This window comes from Triturus cristatus, chromosome 8 (assembly GCF_964204655.1).
Source record: "Triturus cristatus chromosome 8, aTriCri1.1, whole genome shotgun sequence".
Taxonomy (NCBI): Eukaryota; Metazoa; Chordata; class Amphibia; order Caudata; family Salamandridae; genus Triturus; species Triturus cristatus.
The window spans coordinates 813,765,039-813,792,231 of NC_140591.1; the positions used below are offsets into that span (position 1 = coordinate 813,765,039).

At 45.6% G+C, this 27,193-nt stretch overlaps 1 protein-coding gene across 1 annotated transcript in view; it reads right to left on the reverse strand.

Annotated features, from left to right (window-relative positions):
* Nucleotides 1-27,193, reverse strand: part of NALCN (sodium leak channel, non-selective) — a 2,843,734-nt gene that overhangs the window by 224,925 nt on the left and 2,591,616 nt on the right. Inside the window, exon 29 of the mRNA XM_085622267.1 lies at nt 26,939-27,043. Coding sequence (XP_085478393.1) covers nt 26,939-27,043 — 105 coding nt within the window. The remainder of the gene's footprint in view (nt 1-26,938; nt 27,044-27,193) is intronic.

Consider the following 27,193-nt stretch of genomic DNA (forward strand, 5'->3'; position numbering starts at 1 on the left):
AATGGATATATAACCATGGAATAAAACAAGAAGAAACAATTACGGACTAAGAGTCAAATGTTTATATGTGCTCTCACTTTAGTGTTTTTGCTCAGGCTGCAAATTGTTAAATCAGTTAACATTTGACACCATATGTTTTTATTCATTGGGCAAGCATTAGTATATTGTTTCTTTGTAATGCTATTACAAGTCAGGTTCAATTCAGGTTCTGGATCAACACTGCATGTTTTATTTGTTTGATACTCAATGGAACAATTTGTGTATTATTTTTGTGTCGTCTGGGGTAATTACCGAAGAACACTGAGTAGTTTCTCGGTACTGCAGGTGCCCTGGAGTGTTTTCTGTGTTTGCAAATTCTCTAATCGTATTATGATTGCAACCAGGGCCGGTGCTAGGTACGGGCAGTGTGGGCAGCTGCCCAGGGCCTTGCACTCAGCCCCCTAGCATGGGGCTCCCACCAGTTCAACACACCACCAGCCCTCTTGTACCCTCCCAATTCAATTGAAAAAAAGGCATCTCTTGGGCCCAGGAGAGGGAAGGGAGGGGGCCCTCCCTGGGTCTCTTAGGGATGGTGTACCAGTTGCAAAGAGACACATTTTGAGGGTTTGTCCTGCAATTTGATCTCCTCCCAGGCTACCCATTCAGAGAAACCACAGGACGCCCGTTGTCATCACTTTAGCGCCCCACAGGTTTAACTCTCAGCCCCCCAGCAATTCTCAAACCTTCAGCCCAAAATGGGCTGCAAAAGAGGTGCTTATTGGTGGCTGAGAGGAGGAGCTGTGGCCCAGGAGAAGTCTGAACAAAGCAGCTTCTGGAGCCTGGAATATGTCACGTATGCAAATTAGAGGGGCCTCGTACATTCCCTTTCGGCCCAGTGCCCCAAAAATCCTAGGACCGGCCGAGATTGCAACCTAATGCACAAACAAATGTTTTGAAACCCACTGAGTCAGTGTTTGTGTCTGTTTTTGTTCCTCATTTCTGTTTCTGGAAGGTGTCCCAAAAACAATGCGTTGGTTGTTTTTTGAACTTTAGTATTTTCTCTATGCCTCCTTGTTCATTGCGACTTAAAATGCCAGGGCAGGCGAGGTCTTGAGGTATGCGCTGACTGAACTGCTGGTCACCTTTTGCAGAGAAGCTTGGAAAATCTATTTGGGCTCTTTGGCAAATTAGTCTGATTTTAAAACTTTAGTTTGCAATATAAGCGTATGTCCCACATTAAGTCCCTTTCATATTTTGCAGGAGACTGTATTTTCGCTCCGGCTTTCTCTTTAAATATATTCCCAACATTGGAGATTGTTTGGATATTGGTTATTGGTGAGCCGGTTTTATGGTTTATTGCACTTTGATGTTTGGTTGTGCATTTTTTAATGGACGACATTACGTTTTGTATGTTTTTCCATTGGGCAGATCCATGATTCAGAACACTTTCCAGCATATATTGGATGGCTGTGACGTCCTTACCTTGCTAAAATCAGCAAGGAACAGTGCTCTTTTGGAGACTATTATAAATTGTCACATTTAATGTGACTGGTGTGATATATATCTTTTACAGTGTATTAATACACTGAGGTGCATTGCTCCTTTGGAGATTCTTATAAATTGCACATTTAATGTGAGTGGTGTGATATATATCTTTCAGGGTGTCATAATAGTGGTATCCTGATTCAACCACATTTTAGCTCAATTAATTTGTTTTTTGTGGTTTGGTGATGGTATAATTTTTTGGTGCGCCCCTCCCCTTTTTCTGTTTTTTCACGGGTGAATTGCCCTGGCCATATGTTATATGGTCATATATAACGGTTATCAATATCTATTTGGATAGGGGTTTTTGATCTATTTTGAAGAATATCTTTGTGATTAGTTCCTTTTTTGTGGTCGTTGGTTCAGACACGAGTAATAAGGACGTGGTTGCAGCTCTTTATTTATTATTTTTCTTCATTGTTTTTATCTATCTAAGGTCCCTCTTATTGTTTCTTTCAGATATGTTTTTTTTCTGCTCCAACCTATTCTTGTCCTTATGATGACCCTTTTGAATTATTAGGGTCGTAACGCAGCCGCCACCCTATTGGAAAATTGGGTTTGGATTGATATCCACAACTGTCTTCATTGCTGGGGCTATATCGTTGAACTGAAAATCCCTTGCCATTTTTTGAGTTTTGTTATAAACAATGCATTGACCCAATGTGTATGTTTGTGTAATGTGTTGAGCACCAATTAGCTATGTATTGCATTGTTATAAGTTGTTTTGTATATAATTATTTTTAATCCTTAATAATAATTTAAATAATTGTGTGAAAACTGTATGTGGACACTCTTGCTTTTTTTTCTCTTTATTTTCATTTATGATATGTTGCAATCTATGCAAGCAACCCTTTTTGGGATTCATTGACTGTTCATGTAAATATCAAAAGGGTAATTTCCTAGAACCACTGTTGTTCATTTAACTTTTATAAAGTTGGCATTTTTCTGCCTAAACCAAATGTGCCTTTTTGCCAGTGACTGTTAATTGCTCTTCTTTGGTGAGTTTCAATACAGAGGACAAAAGGTCCTGGGTGTGGGGAAGCATGGGAGGTTGTACTCAGCCCTTCCTGAGCTTCCAATAGAAGCCTGAGGGCTGTGTCCACCTCCCTGCTGACTTCTGAAGATGCCTGCCCTGTCACTGACAGATGCAGCGGACAACCGGGCCTACCTGCCCTTTGTTTCCCTAGTCAGATTTGAGCCAACACAGGGAAAATGGAGAGCTGACCAGAAACAGTTTTCGGTTTAGACAACGAGGTGTCTCCCACCACGGGGCTAGCACTGGGCATAAAAGTGGCATCCCCAGAACCTGCAGAAGAGAAAGACCCTCGAGATGGATGGCCACAGCAGAAACACCATGGACAACTGTAAGGGCAAGCCACCTGATGCCCTGATGGACTAAGTACTCTATCTGCAGCTGAGCCTCAGGACTAGATGGGTCTCTCCAGGGCCAGTGATGCTACATCCTCTGAGAACCAATTGGGTAATAACTCAACTTCTGTGCCCCAGCAGGAGGAGAGGAGCACCAGAAGCCAGGAAAAAGGAGAAAACAGGCACAGGGAGCCAGTAAAACCAACTCCTCAGAGAATAAGCAGTTAAACTGCTCCCGGCAGCTAGAACTCACCACCAAAAGTGAAATTAAACCAGAATCATTGAAATTAGCAGAACTGAGCCAGAGAAATTCACCTGCAGAGATCCTCAACTATGAGCCCCCCTCCCCTACTTGAGAAATGAAGCATGTGGCACTTTGCACCAATTTCTCCAACCTAACCCTGGGATGGGCCAGTGCTCAGGGGCAGCAAAACTTTAATAAATGTATTGTTGGGGAGAGAGGCGTGCGTGGGGCCCCCCTTCACTAGAATCTCTTTTGACTCCAGGGACCTCATCCCACCGAACAGATGCAAACAAATAATGTCGGGTCACGCAGCAAAGACACTGACCCAGCAAATGCAGGAACGGGTCACGGGACCCAGAAGACAGACCCCAGCAAGGGTAAGGTACAGAAGAAACAGGTAGAAAATAAATTACTAACCTGTAACTGTAGTTCTCCAATATTGGAATTTTTAATGGATTCACATGTTTGAATCATTCCCTGTCATTAAGATGGAAGTCCCTGGTACTTTAGAAACGTAATGTCACAATAGACATAGAACATAGAGGCTTTAGGCTTTTCCGTTTAGTAACATATCATAGTCATTATTTAATAAAAGACCAAACTTAAGAGTCAAACAATCAGGTCACACCACCCTGTAGAACATTCCTGAAAGAAGCTCCAGTCCCTCGGATCAGTATGTATACGTAGTACTATAATGAGAGGAATGAATATGAGCTTTTCAGGGGAGGTGGGTGTCTTGCATGTGAATAGATGAAAGATTCCAATACTGGAGAAGTACAGTTAGAGGTAAGTAACTTATTTTCTTACTCCAGTATTGAAAAATAATAGATTCACATGCTTGAACCAGAGTAGAGAGCAGTAATAAGCACATTTTTTATAAATACAACACATCAACTAGTGCAAAAGATAATACACATAAACATAAAAGCAGGGAAGAAAGAAATGTCTCAACTTCATTGAAAAACATGCCTTAGAACCACTTGTCCCTTTGCTCATCTGTGAGAGTTTCTGAATCCAAGCAGTAATGTTGCATGGTGGGTGCACTGTTCCAGATTGCTGCTCTGCAGATATCTGGCAATGGCCCACCTGCAGACAACACCATGGAAGTGGACATGGCTCTTGTGGAATGAGCACGCATCTTTGAGTTCAAAAGCTGACCTGCCTTTTGATGACAGATTAGAAAGGCTCTAGATACCCATAAAGAGATGTTCTGTTTTTGTTAGAGGGAAACCCTTTCTTGGTGAACTTTAGGCTATGAAGAGTTGGTTGGATGTGTGAAAACTCTTAGTTCTGTACCCCAAAAACTTTAAGCACCTTTTGATATCCAGAGAGTGTAGTGCTTGTTCCGCTGACGTCTGACGGTTTGGAAAAAACGACTTAAGAATCACAGGCTCATTAAGATAGAATGCAATGGGACTTTAGATATGGGCTTAGGGTTTGTGCGTAGAATAACCCTATCATCTCTGAACTAAAGGAATGGTTCCTGGATGGTGAAAGTCTGAATTTCACCAACTCTTCTTGCCGATATGAGGGTAAGGAGAAGAGCTACTTTCCAGGAGAGAAATTGTATATCAGGTTTATGGATAGGCTCGAAAGGATGTTTCATTAACTGTGGGAGTACCATGTTGATCTGCCACAGATGAAGACGGGCCCTCACTGGTGAAAGTGTTCTAAAAATAATGCTTTGAGGAATTTCTTAATGAGCCTGAAAGCCCATAGGAATGGTGTTTTGGGTGATCTCAGAAAGCGAGAAATGGTTGCAAGATGTACCTTAATGAAAGCATGAGCCAAGCCTGATTGAGCAATGTGTAAAAGGTAAGGTAAAATCTCTTCGGTGATGAGGAGATGGGATGTACTTTAGCTCTCTGACACCCTATGCAAAACCTTTTCCACTTTACGCGAACGTTTTGATAGTACTGTCTGCCCTTGCCCTGGCTAGTATGTCCCTGCAATCCGAAGGAAAGTTCAGAAGTCCAAATGTGTGGCACTCAGGAGCCAGGCTAATAATCGAAAAGACTTGGGTCGGAATGTAAAATGTGTCCCAAGATCATCATCAGTAATGATGGGATCAGTTTGAGCCAAATGTGGAGTAGCACTAACAGGATGAGAAGCTCTGTGAACCGTTGCTGGAGTGGCCATGCCTGGGCTATGAGTATCATCCTGCAGGACTCGGCCTTCATCTTCCTAAGAACTTTTGGAAGGAGAGGAATTGGAGGAAAGGCATAGGCAAATATGCTGGACCATGCAATCAAAAATGCATTCCCCCACAACGCGGGATAAGGATGCCAACTTGCGAAGAACTGGCATTTTACGCTGTGGGGGTTGCAAAGAGGTCCAGATTTGGTTTGCCCCACTCCAGGAAGATTTGATCCAGTGTGTGTTGGTCCAGTTTCCACTCAAGGCAAGATACTTTCAGTCTGCTGAGGGTGTTCGCTATGGTATTCTGGTTCCTAGGTACCTACTCTGCAGTCAGATGTATTTTGTGATGAATGGACCATTTCCAGAATAGTTAAGCTTTCTGGGACAGCACATTACATCTGTTGCCACCTTGCTGGTTTATGTAGTGCACGGTTGTTGTATTGTCTGTCCGTACAAGCACTGACAACTTCTGAATCCTGATAAGGAAGGCTTGGAGAGCAAGATATCCTGCCCTTAACTCAAGTAGATTGATGTGAAGGCCCCGATAGGAAGGTTGCCATTTGCCTCTGACAACTGGAGATCCTGAAGGTAAGCTCCACACCCGTCCAGGGAAGCGTCTGTTGTAATCCCTATAGGTGAGGCTTGAGTTAAGAAAGGTAGAGAGACTGATAGATTTACAGGTTGTGCCCAACACGTGAGCAATTTGGCCATGGGGGGAGTGACCTGTATGATGTCGTTGAAGGTTCCTGTAGAATGTACCCATTGGATGTCCAGTGCTTCTTGAAGCGGAAGCATGTGCAGATGGCAGTACGGGATTAGATGAATGCAAGAAGATATCATACCTAGGAGAGATTTGTAAAGGTGAATGGAAAGTGACTTTCTTTTCTGTATTAGTCTTGACAAAGTCATCAGCTTCCATTGCCTCTCCATTGTGGGCTATGCTCTGCTTAGCGTGGTGTCCAGCCTGGCTGCTAAGAGGACTGATTTGTCCGGGTTGAGAGCAAGGCCTAGCTCATTGAATAGCTGTATGTAAGCCATGATGGATGACCTTGCGGACTGCTAGGATGGTGCCTTGACCAACCAGTCGTCAAGATAGAGGAATATTTGATGTCTCTGTTACCTGTGGAAGGCGCTACAGGTGCTAGGCATCTTGTAAAAAGTGTGGGGGTCAGACATGAGACCGAAGGGTAGCATCTGGAACTGATAGTGGCTGCCGGCTACTGTGGACCTGAGAATTTTCATGTGTTTTAAATAGATGGGGAAATGGAAATATGCGTCTTGAAGATCTAGGAACGACATGTAGTCTCCTCCGTTGAGGAGTTGCAATATTTCTTGCAATGCAACCATCCGGAGTGACTGTTTTTGAGGTATTTGTTGGGGTTTCATAAATCTATAATTGGTCTCTACTGCTTTGACTTCTTGCGGATTAAGAAGAAGCAGGAGTAGAAACCTGTTCCTCTCTGAGATAAAAGAACTCTCACTATAAGACCTTTCTTGAGCATGGTTTTGACCTCCACTTGAGAAGGCGTGTATGCTTCTGGATGGAATGTTGAGCGGGGGGGAGGTGTTTGGATAAATTCCAAATTGTGTCAGAAACAAACCAGTTCTAGAACCCATTGTTTGGTTGTTTTCTGCTTCCAATGGTGCAGATGGTTGGTTATTCTCCCTACTACCCTGGTTGGAAAAGGGAAGGAAGTAGTCGGCGCCTGGACAAAGTCATTGTCGGCAGCTGGTATCCTTGCCTCGTCATCCAGATTTTCCTGAAAAAAGATGCCGCCAACGATACTGTGATAGTGTTGCTGGTAGATCCCGGAGATGCTGCTGTGACAGTCCTCGTCGTTGACGGAGTCATCAACAATGATTTTCTCATCCACGGAGATGCTGTTGATGAGCCACCTGTTGGCAGAGCAGAAGAAGGCCTCTTGAATGTGTGCTTCAACTGAGGTGGAGGAGTTGGAGGCTCAGAAGTTGATTTTTGAAGTCCCTTGGAGGAGGAACTTGACTACTTTATCCCCTTTCATCTTTGAGGAAGGTCACTTTTATGAGGTGACTTGGATGGGCTGTGGTGTCTAAGAGTCCTGAGAGATCTTTGCGGATGCCTTTTTTGGTAGTTCATGGGAGGAATGAGCAGCAGGATCATCCCTAACTCTCTTGAGAGGTGTTTTGGAGGCAGACATAGACAAGTGTAACTCTCTTCACCAGAGACAGCATTTTCTCTGGTCTTGAGCTTTTGCAGCCCAAGAAGGAGTTGCCCCTCACGGTCTTTTAAAGTTTTAGAGGAAATCGTGCAACATACCTTGCAGTCTTTTGTCTTATGCGCAGGATAAAGTCAATATATGCAGTCCTGAAGAGGCTCATCAATGTGCACCCTCCTCTTTCTGCAAGTGCCACAGGTTCTGAAGAGCCCCTTCTTCGGTTTATCTGATATATCAAAAGTCAGTTTGAGACACCCTGTTAGACCTGTCAGCCCTTTGGGTGGTCCCTCCTCATCATTATTTATTTTGTCCCACTTTTGCCTCAAACCCTGTTGGTATTTTTCCTTTTTGGGAACCACCAGACTTTTTAGTGTTGCTGCAGATTCAGGGAGCCATTTTAGCTACCCCTGAAACTACTGTCTGAGGGCCTGGAGCACAAAATGGTGGCCACCTGTGACATCACCAGCATCCACTGGAACCTACCAGCACCTTCCAGAACATTCCAGAACCCTGTGACAGTTGGAGGCGGTTTAGAATGTTGGGAAGCTAAGACAGAGAGTTGGCAGTTGGAGCTGGCAGTTGGCACCTGACTGGTGAAGAGAGAGAAGCAGAAATCTGAAGGAGGAAGGAGTGAGGCAGCAGGGGTGGAAACTTGTGCCTGGAGTGGGGTCCATAAACCCACCCTTGATACTAGTCCCTACTGACTGAGCCCAGCCTGGAGCCCTGTGTGGGAAGAAGCAAGAAAAACCATCTTAAGGACCTGGACAGCAGGAACAGGCCTTAGAATCCAAGAACAGCAAGTTCCTGACCTGGATACTGGTTTCCCTGGAGCCTGACGTCGAGTAGCCTGGAGACCTGGAGCCCGAGGTGGAGAAGCGGCGCTGACTGGAAAAGCAGACGACGTACCCGGAGCCGCCAGAGATCGAGAGAGGGTGCCGACGGAGGTCGTGAGGAGTCCCAGAGGTCGAGGAGGAAGTCACCCAAGGTCGAGTGAGCGGCGTCGACGGGGGAGTGAAGTCCGCCCTCCGGAGTCGCCGGAGACCGAGGTGAAGTGTGCTGGAGGTCGGGAGTGGAGATCGCACTCCGGAGTCGCCGGAACCTGAGAGAATCGTGCCGGAGGTCGGGAGTGGAGGTCGCACTCCGGAGTCGCCGGAAACCTGAGGAGAGGAGCACCGGAGGTCGGGAGTGGAGATCGCACTCCGGAGCCGCCGGAAGTCGACATCGAGCCAAGGCCGGCCGACGTCATCGAAACAGAGGTCGCCATCGGACCGGAGCCGCCCGAAGTCGACATCGAGCCAAGACTGCCCGACGCCATCGGATCGGAGGTCGAGGTCGAGCTGAGGCCGCCGACATCGAACCGGAACCGCCTACCGGCGTCGTCAAGAACTGACATTGTGCCGAGGCCGCCGACATCGAACCGGAACCGCCTCACGGCGTCGACACGACTCCAGCGGCGTCGGAACTTCAGAAAAAGGGCAGTAAGTGGAATAGAGGGCGCCAAAGGCCCTGTGGAATCCTAAGAGACTACTCTAGGGGTTAGAGAGGTGCTGGAACCAGCTGGACTGTGCCAGGGGTGAGCTGAGACTAATTTAGAGGGGTTGTGTAGAGTGAGAGAGCCAGGTCTCTGGTATTCCCCCCTTGATCTACCTCAGTTTAGGCCTCAGCCTTGTCCAAGCCAGGGAGTAGACACCCTCAAGCCTTCCACATCCCCACAAGCTGTGCCTGGGCCAAATTAGCCCATAGTAATCTCCAATGTGATCTGATTCTATGAGTGTCACTGTCAGCTTTTAATTATTTATTGGGGGCACTGTATTTATTGTATTTAACCTATTTATTGCTTCACTGTATTTATTGGTCCACAGTATTTATTGATGCACAATATTTATTGGTTTACAGTATTTATTGCCTCAGAATATTTAATTGCCTATATGTATTGCACTTATATTTATACCTTCCTTATTTATGATCACCCCTATTTATTGAATCATTAAGACAGTATTTATTTGACCTGCACTATTTAAAAAGCTTGTATATTGTGATTGTGTTAATATTTAACTAATCAGCAACTAAGAGAAAAAGAAGATAAAGAAAGATATTTTCATAATTTTTACAGTGTAGAGTCGTTTTTGGAACGGATGCACGCATGGTTATTGTATGGGTATGTCGTATGCTTAGCACGGTGCCTGATTCCTGACCACTCGAGCCAAGCTACCACTGTATGTCCTGGAAGTACCCCGTTACCACCAACCCTTACCGGTGTGGGAGCGGAGTATTTCCAACATTAATTGGTGTTCAGCGGTGGGATAGAGCTGTGCCTACGTATACTCAACAATAACTGTGGGTAGTCCATAGGCCTACACCGGGAGTTTTCTCAAAGCGGCCTTCCTAATTGTGGGTTTTTGTTTTTTCCAAATTTACTCTGGTGGTGGGAGGAGGTATTATTAAAGGTCCCCCCCTGCATTGTTACTGCAAATAACTGTCCTCTGACCTGAGTGGGCAAGATGGAGTTTGTACTGGAGAATTTAGAAACGTACACTGTGGCCCAACTCAGGGAGTTTTGCCAGCGGGAGGGGGTGTATTGTCCCCCAGGAGCAAAGAAGGGTGCACTCCAAACCAGCTTAAGGGCTTGGGGGGAGGCACGCCGAGAAAGCAAGGCTGAGGAGGAGGACAGGAATAGAGAGCCCGACAGTGAGGGAGCTGGTTTGTACCAACCGGAGGTGGGGAACCTGTCAGCGGGGCCCAGGACACTTTCCAGGAAGGGCAGCAGTGCCTCTAGCGGTGGCTTGTCTGAAGTGGAGTTAACAGACCGGAGGGAGAAAAGGCAGCTCACATGGGACTTAGCAAGGCTGGAGAAAGAGAAAGAGGAACAGAGGATGGCTCATGAGATAAGGCTGAAAGAGATAGATCTTCAGATCCTGAGAATCGGGGCACACCCTGTACCTAACGGTGGCAGCGAAGAACGAGAGTACACCAGGGAACCCAAACCCTACCTGCCAAAGGACATAGTAGCTAGCTATGGGGCGGGTGACGATATCGCCAAGTGGCTAGCGGCCTATGAGGTCTCGTTAAGGGCCCATGGGGTTCCAGAGAAGTACTGGGGAGGGGGATTGTACAAGTACATGCCACCAGCTGGTAGGGATGCTTTATTGGCCCTCGAAGAGGATGAGCAGACCCACTACCCCACCATGAAACTGGCGCTCATAAGAAAGTTTGGACTAACACCCGAAAAGTACAGACAGAAGTTCAGGGGTAGTCACAAACTGGGCACACAGAATTGGGTGGACTTCCTGGACTATGCAAAGAAGGCACTAGAGGGTTGGATTCAGGGCAGTGAAGTGAGGAACTACGAGGGGTTGTTTGACCTAGTACTGAAGGAACACCTGCTTGAGAAATGTTTCCCTGAACTGCGTCAACACCTGGTGGATAGCAAGCTGACCAGTCCCCGGAAGCTTGCTGAGGAGGCGGACATTTGGGCTAGTACCCGGGTGTCCACAAGGGGGACTGGAGGGGATACTCAAAAGGCCGGACAGGGCGCCCCCCAGAAGAAAGAGGGAGGGGAAAAGAAAAAGGAGTTCTCCAAAGGCCCCCAAAATAACTTCCAAGGGAAGGGAACAGGATTCACCCCTAGGGCTAACCCACCCAGAAACCCTAATCCTGGCCAGAGTCAGCAGCCAAGGGTTGTCCATTGCTACGAGTGCGGTGGCGTTGGACACTATAAAGGAGATCCGAAGTGCCTGAAACGACCACCCCCTCCCATTGGAGGAAAGACCCCCGGAGTAGCTAGTGCAGTGCTCTGGGAGGAGATGCCCTTAACTAAGGGAAGGGAGTGGGCGGGTGTCACTTTAGTGTCCCTGGGAGAACGGGAGATGGTTCCTAAGATCCAGGTGCCCGCAAATACCGTAAAGTATGGGCAGTGGGTCACCATCAACGGCCAAAGAGGGGAGGCTCTGAGAGACACAGGAGCCAGTATGACTATGGTGCGTAGCCAACTGGTGTCTCCAGAGCAGGTAATTCCCGATGTACTCCACCCAGCCGCGATGGCTGACGGCAGAACAGGCCACTATCCAGTGGCCGAGGTTCCCTTTGAATGGGGGGGGTTGCAGGTTCACTTCGAGTTGCCGTAAGCCCTGCCGTGCCAGTCGATTGTCTGCTGGGGAATGACATGGAGCACAATGCTTGGAAGGAGGTGGAATACCGGACTCATACTGAGATGCTGGGTACACCTGACTGGGCCTGTGTGAGCACAAGGTCCGCGACTACCCGAAGAGGGAGTTCGTTTCGGCTGGAGCCTGGAACAAAGGCCCAGCCAGCTGCCAGTCAAGGGAAGAACCGAGGACAGGAGGAGCCTGCCTCGGCGTCCACACCCCGTAGGACGGATAGGCCACCGGAGGTGGTGGACCAGGAGTCTGCGGTAGGGGACGTTACCAACCTGGAGGACCTACCCATCCCGGCCGAGTGGCACGTGGAGGGAGGCCCGTCCAGGGAGGAATTCTGCCAGGGCCAGAGGGAGTGCCCTACCCTTGAGGGGCTGAGGCGACAGGCCGAAGCCCAGGCAGCAGGGAACGTTGAAGGGAACTACAGTGTTTACTGGGAGGATGGCCTCCTCTACAGTGAACCCAAGGCACCCCTACACGGATCGTCACGAGCCTTGGTAGTCCCTCAACGTTATCGAGCCTTCCTTCTGGAGTTGGCTCACGAGATCCCATTGGCAGGACACCTGGGGCAAGACAAGACCTTCGCCCGTCTTGTCCCACACTTTTATTGGCCTCAAATGAAAGTGTCGTCCGATACCTACTGCCGGACATGTGTGTCTTGCCAAGCCAGTGGGAAAACAGGGGTGAAGCTGAAAGCTCCCCTGGAACCACTTCCTGTCGTTAGCACCCCCTTTGAAAGGGTGGGCATCGACATTGTGGGTCCGTTAGATCCGCCAACATCAGCTGGTCACAGGTTTATCCTGGTTCTGGTGGATCATGCTACACGGTACCCAGAGGCAATACCTCTGAGGACCATAACAGCACCTGTTGTGGCTAGGGCCCTGATGGGAATCTTTACCCGAGTGGGTTTTCCCAAGGAAGTTGTGTCCGACAGGGGGACCAACTTCATGTCAGCGTACATGCGGGCCATGTGGAAGGAGTGTGGAGTGACCTACCGGTTCACAACTCCTTACCACCCCCAGACCAATGGTCTGGTGGAGAGGTTTAACAAAACCTTGAAGGGCATGATCAGAAGTCTGCCTGAAAGCCTGCGGAGGAAATGGGACGTCCTCCTACCCTGTTTACTCTTTTCTTACAGGGAAGTGCCACAGAAGGGAGTGGGCTTCAGCCCCTTCGAGCTTCTGTATGGGCACCCTGTACGTGGACCTCTCAACCTGGTGAGAGACGGATGGGAAAGAACTCCCAGAAAGCTTCCCCAGGAGGTGGTGAGCTACATGCTGGCCTTCCGGAGCCAAATGGCTAAGTTGTGGAAGCAAGCTTCTGACAACTTGGAAGCCAGCCAAGCAGTGATGAAGGCGTGGTATGACCACAATGCTCACCCGGTGGAGTTGGAGCCTGGCCAGAAGGTGTGGGTGATCGAACCAGGAGAGCTTAGTGCCCTCCAGGATCGCTGGTCAGGACCCTTTGAGGTGTTGGAGAAGAAGGGTAAGGCTACCTACTTGGTGGACCTGAAGACCCCTCGTCAGCCCCTGCGGATGCTGCATGCCAACCGCCTCAAACCCCACCACGAGAGGCCCGAAGTCATCTTGATGATGGTGACTGACGGAGGAGAGGACGTGGAAAGCGAGCCTCTCCCCGATTTGTTTGCGTCTCAAGAAAAGGATGGGTCGGTGGAGGGAGTGATTCTCTCCCCATCTCTAACTCCTGAACAGCAGGAGGACTGTCGCCAGGTCCTGGGGCAGTACTCTTCGTTGTTCTCCCTTGTCCCGGGTAGGACTCACCTGTGCGTCCATGACGTGGACACAGGAGACAGCCCACCTGTGAAGTCCAAGATCTACCGGATGTCAGACAAGGTGAAGGCCAGCATTCATAGTGAAGTCACTAAGATGCTGGAGCTAGGAGTGATCGAACCTTCTAGCAGCCCCTGGTCCAGTCCGGTGGTGTTAGTACCAAAAGCTGCACCACCGGGTGCCCAACCGGAACTGAGGTTCTGTGTGGACTACCGGGGACTGAATTCAGTGACCAAAACTGATGCTCATCCGGTCCCCAGGGCGGATGAATTGATTGACCGGTTGGGAGCTGCCCAATATCTAAGTACCTTTGACCTTACTTCTGGGTACTGGCAGATCTCTTTGACTGATGGAGCAAGGGAAAGGTCAGCATTCTCCACGCCCAATGGCCACTACCAGTTCTGTGTAATGCCCTTTGGGCTCAAGAACGCACCTGCCACGTTTCAGCGCCTGGTAAACCAGATCCTCACCGGAATGGAGAGTTTCTCTGCTGCTTATCTGGATGACATAGCCGTCTTCAGTAACAGCTGGGAGGATCACTTGCGTCACCTGCAAGCTGTTCTCCAGGCCCTGAGACAAGCTGGATTGACGATCAAGGCCAGCAAGTGCCAGATCGGGCAGGGGTCGGTAGTGTACCTTGGACACTTGGTGGGTAGGGGAGCGGTGCAACCCCTCCAGGCGAAGATCGAGGCCATCATGGCCTGGGAACCCCCCAAGACACAGACTGAGGTCCGAGCTTTTCTGGGCCTCACGGGATATTACCGCCGCTTTGTGAAGGGGTACGGTACCATCGTAGCCCCCCTCACGGGGCTCACGTCCAAGAAACAACCTCGACGGGTAGTCTGGACGGAGGCTTGTCAGCAGGCCTTTGTGAGATTGAAGAAAGCCATGTGCGAGGCCCCGGTCTTAAGGGCCCCAGACTTTTCCAAGGAGTTCATTGTCCAGACAGATGCACCAGAACATGGCATTGGGGCAGTGTTATCGCAACTCAATGAAGAGGGTCTGGATCAACCCGTGGTCTTCCTATCCCGGAGACTACTTCCCAGGGAACAGAAGTGGAGTGCAATAGAGCGTGAAGCCTTTGCAGTGGTATGGGCTCTGAAGAAGTTGCGGCCATACTTGTTTGGCTCGCACTTCCTGGTTCAGACCGACCACAGACCCCTTCGTTGGCTGATGCAGATGAAGGGGGAGAATCCCAAGTTGTTGAGGTGGTCTATTTCCCTACAGGGAATGGACTTTCAGGTGGAACATCGGCCTGGAGTGGACCACGCCAATGCAGACGGTCTCTCAAGGTATTTCCGCCTTAGTGATGAGAACTCCCAAGGGGTTGGGTAGCTCTCCCCACTTTCAGCTGGGGGGGACGCGTGTTAGACCTGTCAGCCCTTTGGGTGGTCCCTCCTCATCATTATTTATTTTGTCCCACTTTTGCCTCAAACCCTGTTGGTATTTTTCCTTTTTGGGAACCACCAGACTTTTTAGTGTTGCTGCAGATTCAGGGAGCCATTTTAGCTACCCCTGAAACTTCTGTCTGAGGGCCTGGAGCACAAAATGGTGGCCACCTGTGACATCACCAGCATCCACTGGAACCTACCAGCACCTTCCAGAACATTCCAGAACCCTGTGACAGTTGGAGGCGGTTTAGAATGTTGGGAAGCTAAGACAGAGAGTTGGCAGTTGGAGCTGGCAGTTGGCACCTGACTGGTGAAGAGAGAGAAGCAGAAACCTGAAGGAGGAAGGAGTGAGGCAGCAGGGGTGGAAACTTGTGCCTGGAGTGGGGTCCATAAACCCACCCTTGATACTAGTCCCTACTGACTGAGCCCAGCCTGGAGCCCTGTGTGGGAAGAAGCAAGAAAAACCATCTTAAGGACCTGGACAGCAGGAACAGGCCTTAGAATCCAAGAACAGCAAGATCCTGACCTGGATACTGGTTTCCCTGGAGCCTGACGTCGAGTAGCCTGGAGACCTGGAGCCCGAGGTGGAGAAGCGGCGCTGACTGGAAAAGCAGACGACGTACCCGGAGCCGCCAGAGATCGAGAGAGGGCGCCGACGGAGGTCGTGAGGAGTCCCAGAGGTCGAGGAGGAAGTCACCCAAGGTCGAGTGAGCGGCGTCGACGGGGGAGTGAAGTCCGCCCTCCGGAGTCGCCGGAGACCGAGGTGAAGTGTGCTGGAGGTCGGGAGTGGAGATCGCACTCCGGAGTTGCCGGAACCTGAGAGAATCGTGCCGGAGGTCGGGAGTGGAGGTCGCACTCCGGAGTCGCCGGAAACCTGAGGAGAGGAGCACCGGAGGTCGGGAGTGGAGATCGCACTCCGGAGCCGCCGGAAGTCGACATCGAGCCAAGGCCGGCCGACGTCATCGAAACAGAGGTCGCCATCGGACCGGAGCCACCCGAAGTCGACATCGAGCCAAGACTGCCGACGCCATCGGATCGGAGGTCGAGGTCGAGCTGAGGCCGCCGACATCGAACCGGAACCGCCTACCGGCGTCGTCAAGAACTGACATTGTGCCGAGGCCGCCGACATCGAACCGGAACCGCCTCACGGCGTCGACACGACTCCAGCGGCATCGGAACTTCAGAAAAAGGGCAGTAAGTGGAATAGAGGGCGCCAAAGGCCCTGTGGAATCCTAAGAGACTACTCTAGGGGTTAGAGAGGTGCTGGAACCAGCTGGACTGTGCCAGGGGTGAGCTGAGACTAATTTAGAGGGGTTGTGTAGATTGAGAGAGCCAGGTCTCTGGTATTCCCCCCTTGATCTACCTCAGTTTAGGCCTCAGCCTTGTCCAAGCCAGGGAGTAGACACCCTCAAGCCTTCCACATCCCCACAAGCTGTGCCTGGGCCAAATTAGCCCATAGTAATCTCCAATGTGATCTGATTCTATGAGTGTCACTGTCAGCTTTTAATTATTTATTGGGGGCACTGTATTTATTGTATTTAACCTATTTATTGCTTCACTGTATTTATTGGTCCACAGTATTTATTGATGCACAATATTTATTGGTTTACAGTATTTATTGCCTCAGAATATTTCATTGCCTGTATGTATTGCACTTATATTTATACCTTCCTTATTTATGATCACCCCTATTTATTGAATCATTAAGACAGTATTTATTTGACCTGCACTATTTAAAAAGCTTGTATATTGTGATTGTGTTAATATTTAACTAATCAGCAACTAAGAGAAAAAGAAGATAAAGAAAGATATTTTCATAATTTTTACGGTGTAGAGTCGTTTTTGGAACGGATGCACGCATGGTTATTGTATGGGTATGTCGTATGCTTAGCACGGTGCCTGATTCCTGACCACTCGAGCCAAGCTACCACTGTATGTCCTGGAAGTACCCCGTTACCACCAACCCTTACCGGTGTGGGAGCGGAGTATTTCCAACACACCCAAACCACAGATACAGAGTTTTATGAGTATATCTGTAAATTCTGAAGAGAACGTCTGTAGAAAAATCTTCTGAAACGTTCTGACAGGAATTCTGGGCAGAGCTCAGTGGAGACTTCCTAGCACGACGTGCGGTAATAAATCTGAGCTTCTCTTAGGAAGGTTCTACAGGGTGGTGTGACGTGATTGGTTGACTCTTAAGTTTGGTCCTTTTTTAAGTAATAACTAGGATATGTAACTAAACCACCAGGATATGATACTAAACTGAAAGGCATAAGACCTCTCTGTTCTATGTCTATTGTGACATTACTTTTCTAAGGTACCGGGGACTCCCATTTTGACGACGGGGAATGATTTACGCATGTGAATCTATGAAAGTCCCAATACTGGAGTAACCTGCCCGCGGGTTCATACACATGCCGGTTGCTCAGTCCACTTAGGATTATGGCGGACGTGTGGGGAGCCAGTCAGGCAGTGCAAGAGTGGGCTCCCCACCTTGCCCTGGCCCTCATGAGTGTACTGATGTTGGTGCCTATCTGAAAATAAAAAAAGGAAAGATGCGGGTTCACGAACACAGTGGTAGACCTGTTGCTCTATTATTAACTGCTCTGATGTAGGGAGTGCCACATAATACCCTGTAATGGCTTGTTTTCACCTTTTTTTTTTACTTGTGGTGCCCTAGGGACGGGCAAGAGCACCACCAACTTAAAATCTAAGTGCTCTGGGGCTTCTGCGAAAGCAGCAGCCACCCCAGAATAATTAAAAAAAACTAGCCCTGTGTCTTCAAAGTTGCTGAATTCTTGGCCCAAGGAGAGATGAATGCTATTTTTAAGAATTCCAGAAGACTATACTTTTGTATAGAGGCTCAGCAGCACTAGAGCCTCTAGTGTTTGGCTCTATGGTTGTAGTTTATGTGGTACAAAAGGGGGTGGTGATGGACGGAGCATCAGAACCAATCAAACACTCACACCCAGTCAACAGATCTGGGTTTGATCCATCACCGTTCTTTAGCCCACTCTGCCACCCCAGTTCAGACATGGCCATATGCAAATCAGTCTGACCCTGTGCCTCATGGGAACAGTCCAGCCCGAACTGCCAAGCCATGCCTTCTCTGGACCGGAAACAAGCTTCCTAGGACCGGTTTCTGGCATTTCAGCCGTCTTCAGCCAGGCTTGCTTGAATCCAATCCAGTGGCAAAGTGAGCAAGGGACTCAATGTCTGAGCATACCCTGCCAACTTATGGCGAACAAAGCAGTACAAAAGGGGGTGGTGATGGACGGAGCATCAGAACCAATCAAACACTCACACCCAGTCAACAGACCTGGGTTTGATCCATCACCGTTCTTTAGCCCACTCTGCCACCCCAGTTCAGACATGGCCATCTGCAAATCAGTCTGACCCTGTGCCTCATGGGAACAGGCCAGTCCGAACTGCCAAGCCATGCCTTCCCTGGACCGGAAACAAGCTTCCTAGGACCAGTTTCTGGCATTTCAGCCGTCTTCAGCCAGGCTTGCTTGAATCCAGTGGCAAAGTGAGCAAGGGACTCAACGTCTGAGCATACCCTGCCAACTTATGGCAAACAAAGCAGTACAAAAGGGGGTGGTGATGGACGGAGCATCGGAACCAATCAAACACTCACACCCAGTCAACAGATCTGGGTTTGATCCATCACCGTTCTTTAGCCCACTCTGCCACCCCAGTTCAGACATGGCCATATGCAAATCAGTCTGACCCTGTGCCTCATGGGAACAGTCCAGCCCGAACTGCCAAGCCATGCCTTCCCTGGACCGGAAACAAGCTTCCTAGGACCGGTTTCTGGCATTTCAGCCATCTTCAGCCAGGCTTGCTTGAATCCAGTGGCAAAGTGTGCAAGGGACTCAACGTCTGAGCATACCCTGCCAACTTATGGCGAACAAAGCAGTACAAAAGGGGGTGGTGATGGACGGAGCATCAGAACCAATCAAACACTCACACCCAGTCAATAGATCTGGGTTTGATCCATCACTGTTCTTTAGCCAACTCTGCCACCCCAGTTCAGACATGGCCATATGCAAATCAGTCTGACCCTGTGCCTCATGGGAACAGTCCAGCCCGAACTGCCAAGCCATGCCTTCCCTTGACCGGAAACAAGCTTCCTAGGACCGGTTTCTGGCATTTCAGCCGTCTTCAGCCAGGCTTGCTTGAATCCAGTGGCAAAGTGAGCAAGGGACTCAATGTCTGAGCATACCCTGCCAACTTATGGCGAACAAAGCAGTACAAAAGGGGGTGGTGATGGACGGAGCATCAGAACCAATCAAACACTCACACCCAGTCAACAGATCTGGGTTTGATCCATCACCGTTCTTTAGCCCACTCTGCCACTCAGTTCAGACATGGCCATCTGCAAATCAGTCTGACCCTGTGCCTCATGGGAACAGTCCAGCCCGAACTGCCAAGCCATGCCTTCGCTGGACCGGAAACAAGCTTCCTAGGACCGGTTTCTGGCATTTCAGCCGTCTTCAGCCAGGCTTGCTTGAATCCAGTGGCAAAGTGAGCAAGGGACTCAACGTCTGAGTATACCCTGCCAACTTATGGCGAACAAAGCAGTACAAAAGGGGGTGGTGATGGACGGAGCATCAGAACCAATCAAACACTCACACCCAGTCAACAGATCTGGGTTTGATCCATCACCGTTCTTTAGCCCACTCTGCCACCCCAGTTCAGACATGGCCATATGCAAATCAGTCTGACCCTGTGCCTCATGGGAACAGTCCAGCCTGAACTGCCAAGCCATTCCTTCCCTGGACCGGAAACAAGCTTCCTAGGACCGGTTTCTGGCATTTCAGCCGTCTTTAGTCAGGCTTGCTTGAATCCAGTGGCAAAGTGAGCAAGGGACTCAACGTCTGAGTATACCCTGCCAACTTATGGCGAACAAAGCAGTACAAAAGGGGGTGGTGATGGACGGAGCATCAGAACCAATCAAACACTCACACCCAGTCAACAGATCTGGGTTTGATCCATCACCGTTCTTTAGCCCACTCTGCCACCCCAGTTCAGACATGGCCATATGCAAATCAGTCTGACCCTGTGCCTCATGGGAACAGTCCAGCCTGAACTGCCAAGCCATTCCTTCCCTGGACCGGAAACAAGCTTCCTAGGACCGGTTTCTGGCATTTCAGCCGTCTTTAGTCAGGCTTGCTTGAATCCAGTGGCAAAGTGAGCAAGGGATTCAACGTCTGAGCATACCCTGCCAACTTATGGCGAACAAAGCAGTACAAAAGGGGGTGGTGATGGACGGAGCATCAGAACCAATCAAACACTCACACCCAGTCAACAGATCTGGGTTTGATCCATCACCGTTCTTTAGCCCACTCTGCCACCCCAGTTCAGACATGGCCATATGCAAATCAGTCTGACCCTGTGCCTCATGGGAACAGTCCAGCCCGAACTGCCAAGCCATGCCTTCCCTGGACCGGAAACAAGCTTAGTTTATGTGGCCTTAACGTATAAAAGAAAGGATCAGACACATGTTATGTTGGTTGTTAATGCTTTATTGAAAATATATTGCTGAAAGTGATTGTGGTTGTTGGTCTTATAATTTGGTGATTTTTTGACAAAGCCAATAGGTTTGACTCATATTATAATATGGTGGCCCCCTTGACAAAGACAATAGGCTTGCCTTATATTTTAATATGGTAACCCCTTGACAAAGACAATAGACTTGCATTATATTTTAACGTGGTGACTCCTTAACAAAGCCAATAGGCTTGACATATTATGTAACTATAACTTGTGCCCTAAGGTAACTATAACTTGCACCCCCGCCATGCACAGCTTTCTCATCAGTAATTTCACTGCAAATACTGCAGTGATATTATCAATTATGTCATAGAAGATGTCATGAATAATGTAATATATGGGATAATTAGCAATGCATGTTGAGGACGTGAGTTATAATTACATCAGGGCACATGTTACTTGAGATAACTATAACTGTAACCGATACATTTTTGTGTTTTTAGAGTTTAAAGTGTTACATTGCTACAGAACATTTCACCTAACTATAATGTTACTTTAACCTTTGCCTTCTTCAGTGAATTTCTAAGGTTTTTTAATGTAAAGTAATATTTAATTACCATACGTAAATTAAAACCCCCCCCACACACATCCTTTTGCCGAGTACGGCAGAGGGTTGGCCACATGCCCTGCACCCAAGTCCCCGCATGCAGCCAACCCCACACTGCACGTGACCTTTGGCTGTGCGAAACAGGGGACTGGCCACAATGGCCAGGCCTGCCTTGTGGACAACCCCCACTAAGGCAGCCAACCCCACTAGGCACATGGCCTTTGGCCTTGCACGGTGGGAGTTTGGACACAGGGCCTGGCCCTGGGGACTTCAAAACCCCCCCCCAAGGCTTTTTTATAGGGGTGGGGGGTAGCATGATCCCTAAAATCACATCTACTAACAGCAACAATTTAACAATCTTACAAACCAAAATATGTCACATAAGTAATAATTAAGGGCAAATGATAAGCAATCACTCCGGAACGAGGTTAGAAATAATTAAGGAGAATTTCTTAAGGAACACCTTCAAAAAGGTGCCATTGGCAAATGTTATTTTAGCGGCAGAAAGTGCAAAGATTAAATCTAAATCCATATCACGGCCCTGGCACCTGCTTTTCAGAAAAAGAGGATACAGGAGCCTTTTCTTCTCTTCCTGTACACATTATTTTACAGAACCCTCAGTAAAGAGGTAAGCGTTGTTATGCTTAGCACTTAGATCATGTGCAGAAGGCTCATAGGTATGCTCAAGGCCTGATGTTTGCTCCAAAGAATTTCACAGTCAACCTGCTCAACAGTGGAACAAAAGTCCACAAAGCAAATAGAGTTCATCAGCGGACTCCATCGTTATTTTCGCTGGTGACCACAGGACTAAACAGTGGTCAATTGCAGAATTATTGGAACATACAATTCTCTGCCCCAATAGGATTACATTGTTTTTTCTTGCACAACAAGTTAAAGATTTTATGAGTATATTTTGAAATAACATTGAACAGGGAGATTAATCTATAGTTGGATGGTAGCAATTTGTTGTCCTTTACAATTTAATTTAGGGTTGCGGCTTGTCATTAATCAGGAAGGACTCCTTTAACAATGGCCTATTTTAGAAAGGGTTTAAATTTGAGGGCCACCAGATAGAATTAGATTTGAAAAAAATAGCAGATAGGCGATGGTGATGGGGCCACATGCTTGAGGTGCTTTTAAATCATCACCTATTTGTTCATTAATACAAGGTGCCCAGTTTCAGGTTGATAGAGTCCCTCTGCCACAAATGGTGTTGTTTCAGGACTTGTTTTTTGTAGCTCTTGAACATATTTCTTCTTAGTTTCTTATGGGGTAACACCTTCTGACGTTTCTGGGGAGACTTGAGATTTCGTAATCCCTAGTGTCCAAAATTCCCTTGAGTTTCTGCATCAAGCGCAGACAGCACCTCCTCACAACAGGCTTCATAGTGATAATTTTTACTAATGGAGGAGGAATCGCCTATTCTTGCTTTAAACCATTTCAGGGTTGGACGAAAAGAAGCACTATTATTATAATTTTTAACCCTCCACCAAAACATGATATGACTTTTTCTAGCTTCCTGACAGTTAGCAATAAATCAACTACTTACTTCCGTTTTTTTAATGCACATTTGTCTGGTTAGGTGATATATTTTTTTAAAACACTCTGTGACATAATCCATAAAATCTAAATACCACAAAAATCTGGTCCACTCAAACACCTACTTTGCCAATTTCTAAATTTTGAGGTTTTAAAAGATTTGAGCTTGTCTTAGAATGGCATATTCTCTTCCTATATAGATAGTTTAAAGGTACCACTAAAGAAAGCCTTGCATCATTTACATAGATTTCTTTAAACTGAGTTTCTAATGCCATATTGATCAAAATTACTTAAATCTACACCTCTAAAAAGGAAGGGCCTGATTACGATGGCGGTCTGTAAGCCTCCAACCACTTGTCGGAAACTTAGCAACCGGCATGGTAGGTTTAGATTCCGACTGCCGAGTTACAATGTCGGTGGTTGGAGTGTAAACCGGCCGGTCAATCTGACACCGTTCCGACAGGTTCCTGGTTGGAAAGGCCTCATAATCCCTTATGGACGTCATTTCTGATGTCAGGATTATGATGTTGGTTTGCAACAGGCTTTCCGTGTCGGCCTTGATGACATGAAAAGGCTGTTGAAAGCGACTTTGGGGGCAAATTAGCAGGGCACCCATCCATCCGCAGCCTACGGTTGTGAGCCTGCCACACGGTGCAGGGATGTTTAAAAGCTTCCATTTTTCAATGGGAGCTTGTGATGAAGGCAGTTTCTGACTACCACCCAAGCTTGCATTGAAAAATGGATGTTTCCGACCGCACCATTTGGGGTCATATCCAAATTAGGTAGTCGGAACCGCTGACCTCCGGTCGGTCGGTTCCCAATCCACCGTGGTGTTGGTTGGAGGGAACTCCGACCGACATCGTTATCAGACCCTTAGCATTTTAAAATGTTGTATGGAGATGAATACATAGTCAATAAGAAGAGGGCAACAGCCATGGTTAAAGGTAGGTCTTGCAGGATTGTCATTAATAAAATCACCATTTAAAGTAATCAAGTTATGAACGCAATGAAAAACATTGAGGTCCTGATTCACAAACTGCACTTTGTAGTACATTTTACAGTACTATAAAATGTACTTTTTACCTATGTGTATGTGTCCGCAGTTCTTCTGCCCGGACTGTGGAGTCTCCATACACATAAGTATAGATTTCTGTAGTAAATATGGAAGGAACACATGGAAGTTGGCAGAAAAGGAGCTGACTTACTCCTAAAGGGGAATGGATTAGGGAGGAGTTAGAAGAGTTTAGGGAGGGCCAGGTAGAGGTTTATGGAGGATTGTCTTCCACCCACACAAGAGTAAGCCAGCTGCTTTACTGTGGGGGTGGAGACATGTAACTTACACATTTATAGTAAGTTTACACTCAGAGTTTGTGAATACAGAAAGTAGTAAACTTACTCTAAAGTGTAAACTTGCTCAAAATTGTAAGTTATCTTTGTGGATCAGTCTTCTAGTCACAAAGGAAGCTTACAGTTTTGAGAAAGTTCACCCTTTTGAGTAAGTTTACTACTTTTTGGTATTCACAAACTCTGATTGTAAGTTACTAGTAAAATAAAACACCAATAACTCCAGCACAACATATGGCCAACAATTAGTACTGCAACACACCCCGTATTAAATAATAATGGATGTACGGACTTAAAATAAATCCCCATAGGAAATAATGTTAATGTAAATTACATTTTTTAAATAATAGTAAAAAATATAGTTATTGGTAAAAATATCCAAATAATAATAATAACCTATTTTGAATTTAAAAAATACTGTAACAACAAACTGTATTCAACATAATTACTATTAATGTAATTATTTGTATACATTACTTTTAATAATTAATAATACAGATTATTTTTTTTCTTTAGGTGGGAATTTGTTTTTTAATTCAAACTTAGAAAAGAAATTATTTTTATTTATTGTAATTTTTGTCTTAATTATCGATTTAATTCTAAATTATTTTAAGTGCTGAACTTATTTTTTCTATTTTGTTCAATATTTGAAGTAAATATATCAAATGAATTTTCATGAATATTTAACAAACATACAGAAAGTAGTAAACTTACTCTAAAGTGTAAACTTGCTCAAAATTGTAAGTTATCTTTGTGGATCAGTCTTCTAGTCACAAAGGAAGCTTACAGTTTTGAGAAAGTTTACCCTTTTGAGTAAGTTTACTACTTTTTGGTATTCACAAACTCTGATTGTAAGTTACTAGTAAAATAAAACACCAATAACTCCGGCACAACATATGGCCAACAATTAGTACTGCAACACACCCCGTATTAAATAATAATGGATGTACGGACTTAAAATAAATCCCCATAGGAAATAATGTTAATGTAAATTACATTTTTTAAATAATAGTAAAAAATATAGTTATTGGTAAAAATATCCAAATAATAATAATAACCTATTTTGAATTTAAAAAATACTGTAACAACAAACTGTATTCAACATAATTACTATTAATGTAATTATTTGTATACATTACTTTTAATAATTAATAAAACAGATTTTTTTTTCTTTAGGTGGGAATTTGTTTTTTAATTCAAACTTAGAAAAGAAATTATTTTTATTTATTGTAATTTTTGTCTTAATTATCGATTTAATTCTAAATTATTTTAAGTGCTGAACTTATTTTTTCTATTTTGTTCAATATTTGAAGTAAATATATCAAATGAATTTTCATGAATATTTAACAAACAAATGTCATATGTATTTGAAAGTTTAATTTTATTTTTATTTTCCTATACTTCACCAAAGGGAGACTCCACAGCTGGGCAGAAAACTTTGCATGGTAAATAGTAAAGTACATTTATTTTATATATTTACTTTAAATGTAGAACAAAATAAATGCTACTGCACTACTAGGTTAGTTCTGAATTACAACTGTAAGTAATGGAAACATACTTTATCAGATGTTTAAATAAAAGAATCAATCCCCACCTGGATAAAAAAAATATACATTAATAATTATTCAAGGTGATGCATAGAATCAATTAATATTTATCGAATATTGTTTTAGGAACATTTATTGTCATACTATTTTCAAATTCAAAATAGGTTATTAAAATGTTTTATAATTAAATAACTAATATGTACTATTTTATAAAAAAAATTAAATGCATTATATTTGTAACTGTTTTAAAATAATCTAATTTAATTACCCCTTTGGTATTTTATTTTGTGTTCTACCTCCAGCACCAGTGGTTAGCCGTGTACAGTGCTGGACTAACTACAGTTTTTTTCTTTAGTAGTAACTTACACTCGGACTTGAAAACCGAAAATTAGTAAACTTACTCAAAAGTGTAAACTTACTCAAAAGTGTAAACTTACGCAAAAGTGTAAGCTACCTTTGTGACTCAGACCGCAAGTATTCTGCCTTTTTCCCACAACAATGCAATTGAACAGTAAATTCAGATATTTAATTAATTATAAACATCTCTGAAAAGAAACCGTCTAGCTTTCTAACGGAAAGCTTCAAGTTTAAATCTCCTCCTCTGATAACAAACATAAGTGCATACATCAATCTTAATTTCTTCAAATCATGGTCTACTTTATTTGCTTACAATTGATGTAGGGGAAATGTGTGTGTCAATAGTCATTACATGTCATCGACTGATTTCCCAGCCATCCGTTGCCAAATTCCCGAAAGATAGTCAATATTCAAGAACAATCAGTGTTGAAGGCATGCACCTTTTGATTATAGTGACATCAATCAAGGTCAATAGGCCCTAGATGGTCAGTGTTCTCCTTTGGAAACTGCATTTTTAGAAAAACTAGTGTTGCCTTGAATGAGGGGAGGGGTTCACAGTCAGCCGCGCCTCTTCAAATAGTAAGAGCCCAAAACTATCTCCACTATCTCCCAACAATGTTGTTATGTCAATTGAAATGAACCCATGGAGATGCCAAACCAAGAGATTCAGGCTTCCATCAGATTGCCCCTTTGCCTGGTCGCATACCATGGCCAATCTAAGTTGTTAATAGTATTAACTTCACGTTGTTAATTTGGAGAATAGATAGAACTGGAATGGGGGTAAAGATCATACATATAATTTGAAACCCTAATGAAGATTGAATTTTTCATTGACCTCAGATTACTATTCTGGTGTTTGGGTCTATTCTTATTTTTCCTCCACAGAGCCATGATGAGCTCTAAGAGAGTATACAGCAGATCACCATAATGTTCTAGAAGTAGAAAAAAGACTACCGCAGCACTACATTGTTTGTTTCTTCTTTTATTTCCATTATGACTTATTTTTATTTTTCAAAAATCAACAGATTTACTATCACCTCGTTTCAGATTTTTTTAAATCTTATATTCTGAATCTTGGAGTTAGACTAGCTAAGTAACGTTCTTCTCATTTCATCAACAATTTTGGTTAGTCTCGAATATGAATATTAGAATATTTGGATTCTCAATTTCAGTATTCTCAAAATAGTTTTATTCATTTAAATCATATACTACAGTTTTATTATATGATATATACTTGGAAACTTACCCTTCTCAGGATATGAGGGTCATTACACTTTGCCAGTTTGCCAGCAAAAAGCTGGACTCCAAAGCTTGCAAAAACAAGCATTAGTGTCAGCAACAGGATTGAGACCTGGAAGAGGAAAACATCATTATGCAATTTCATTTGAAAAATACAATTCAACTAGATGAGATTAACAATGCTATATTGCTCACTATCTTTATCTGCCTTCAATGTAATTTTCATCACATATGTTTTTATTTACACAGACACATTACAAAG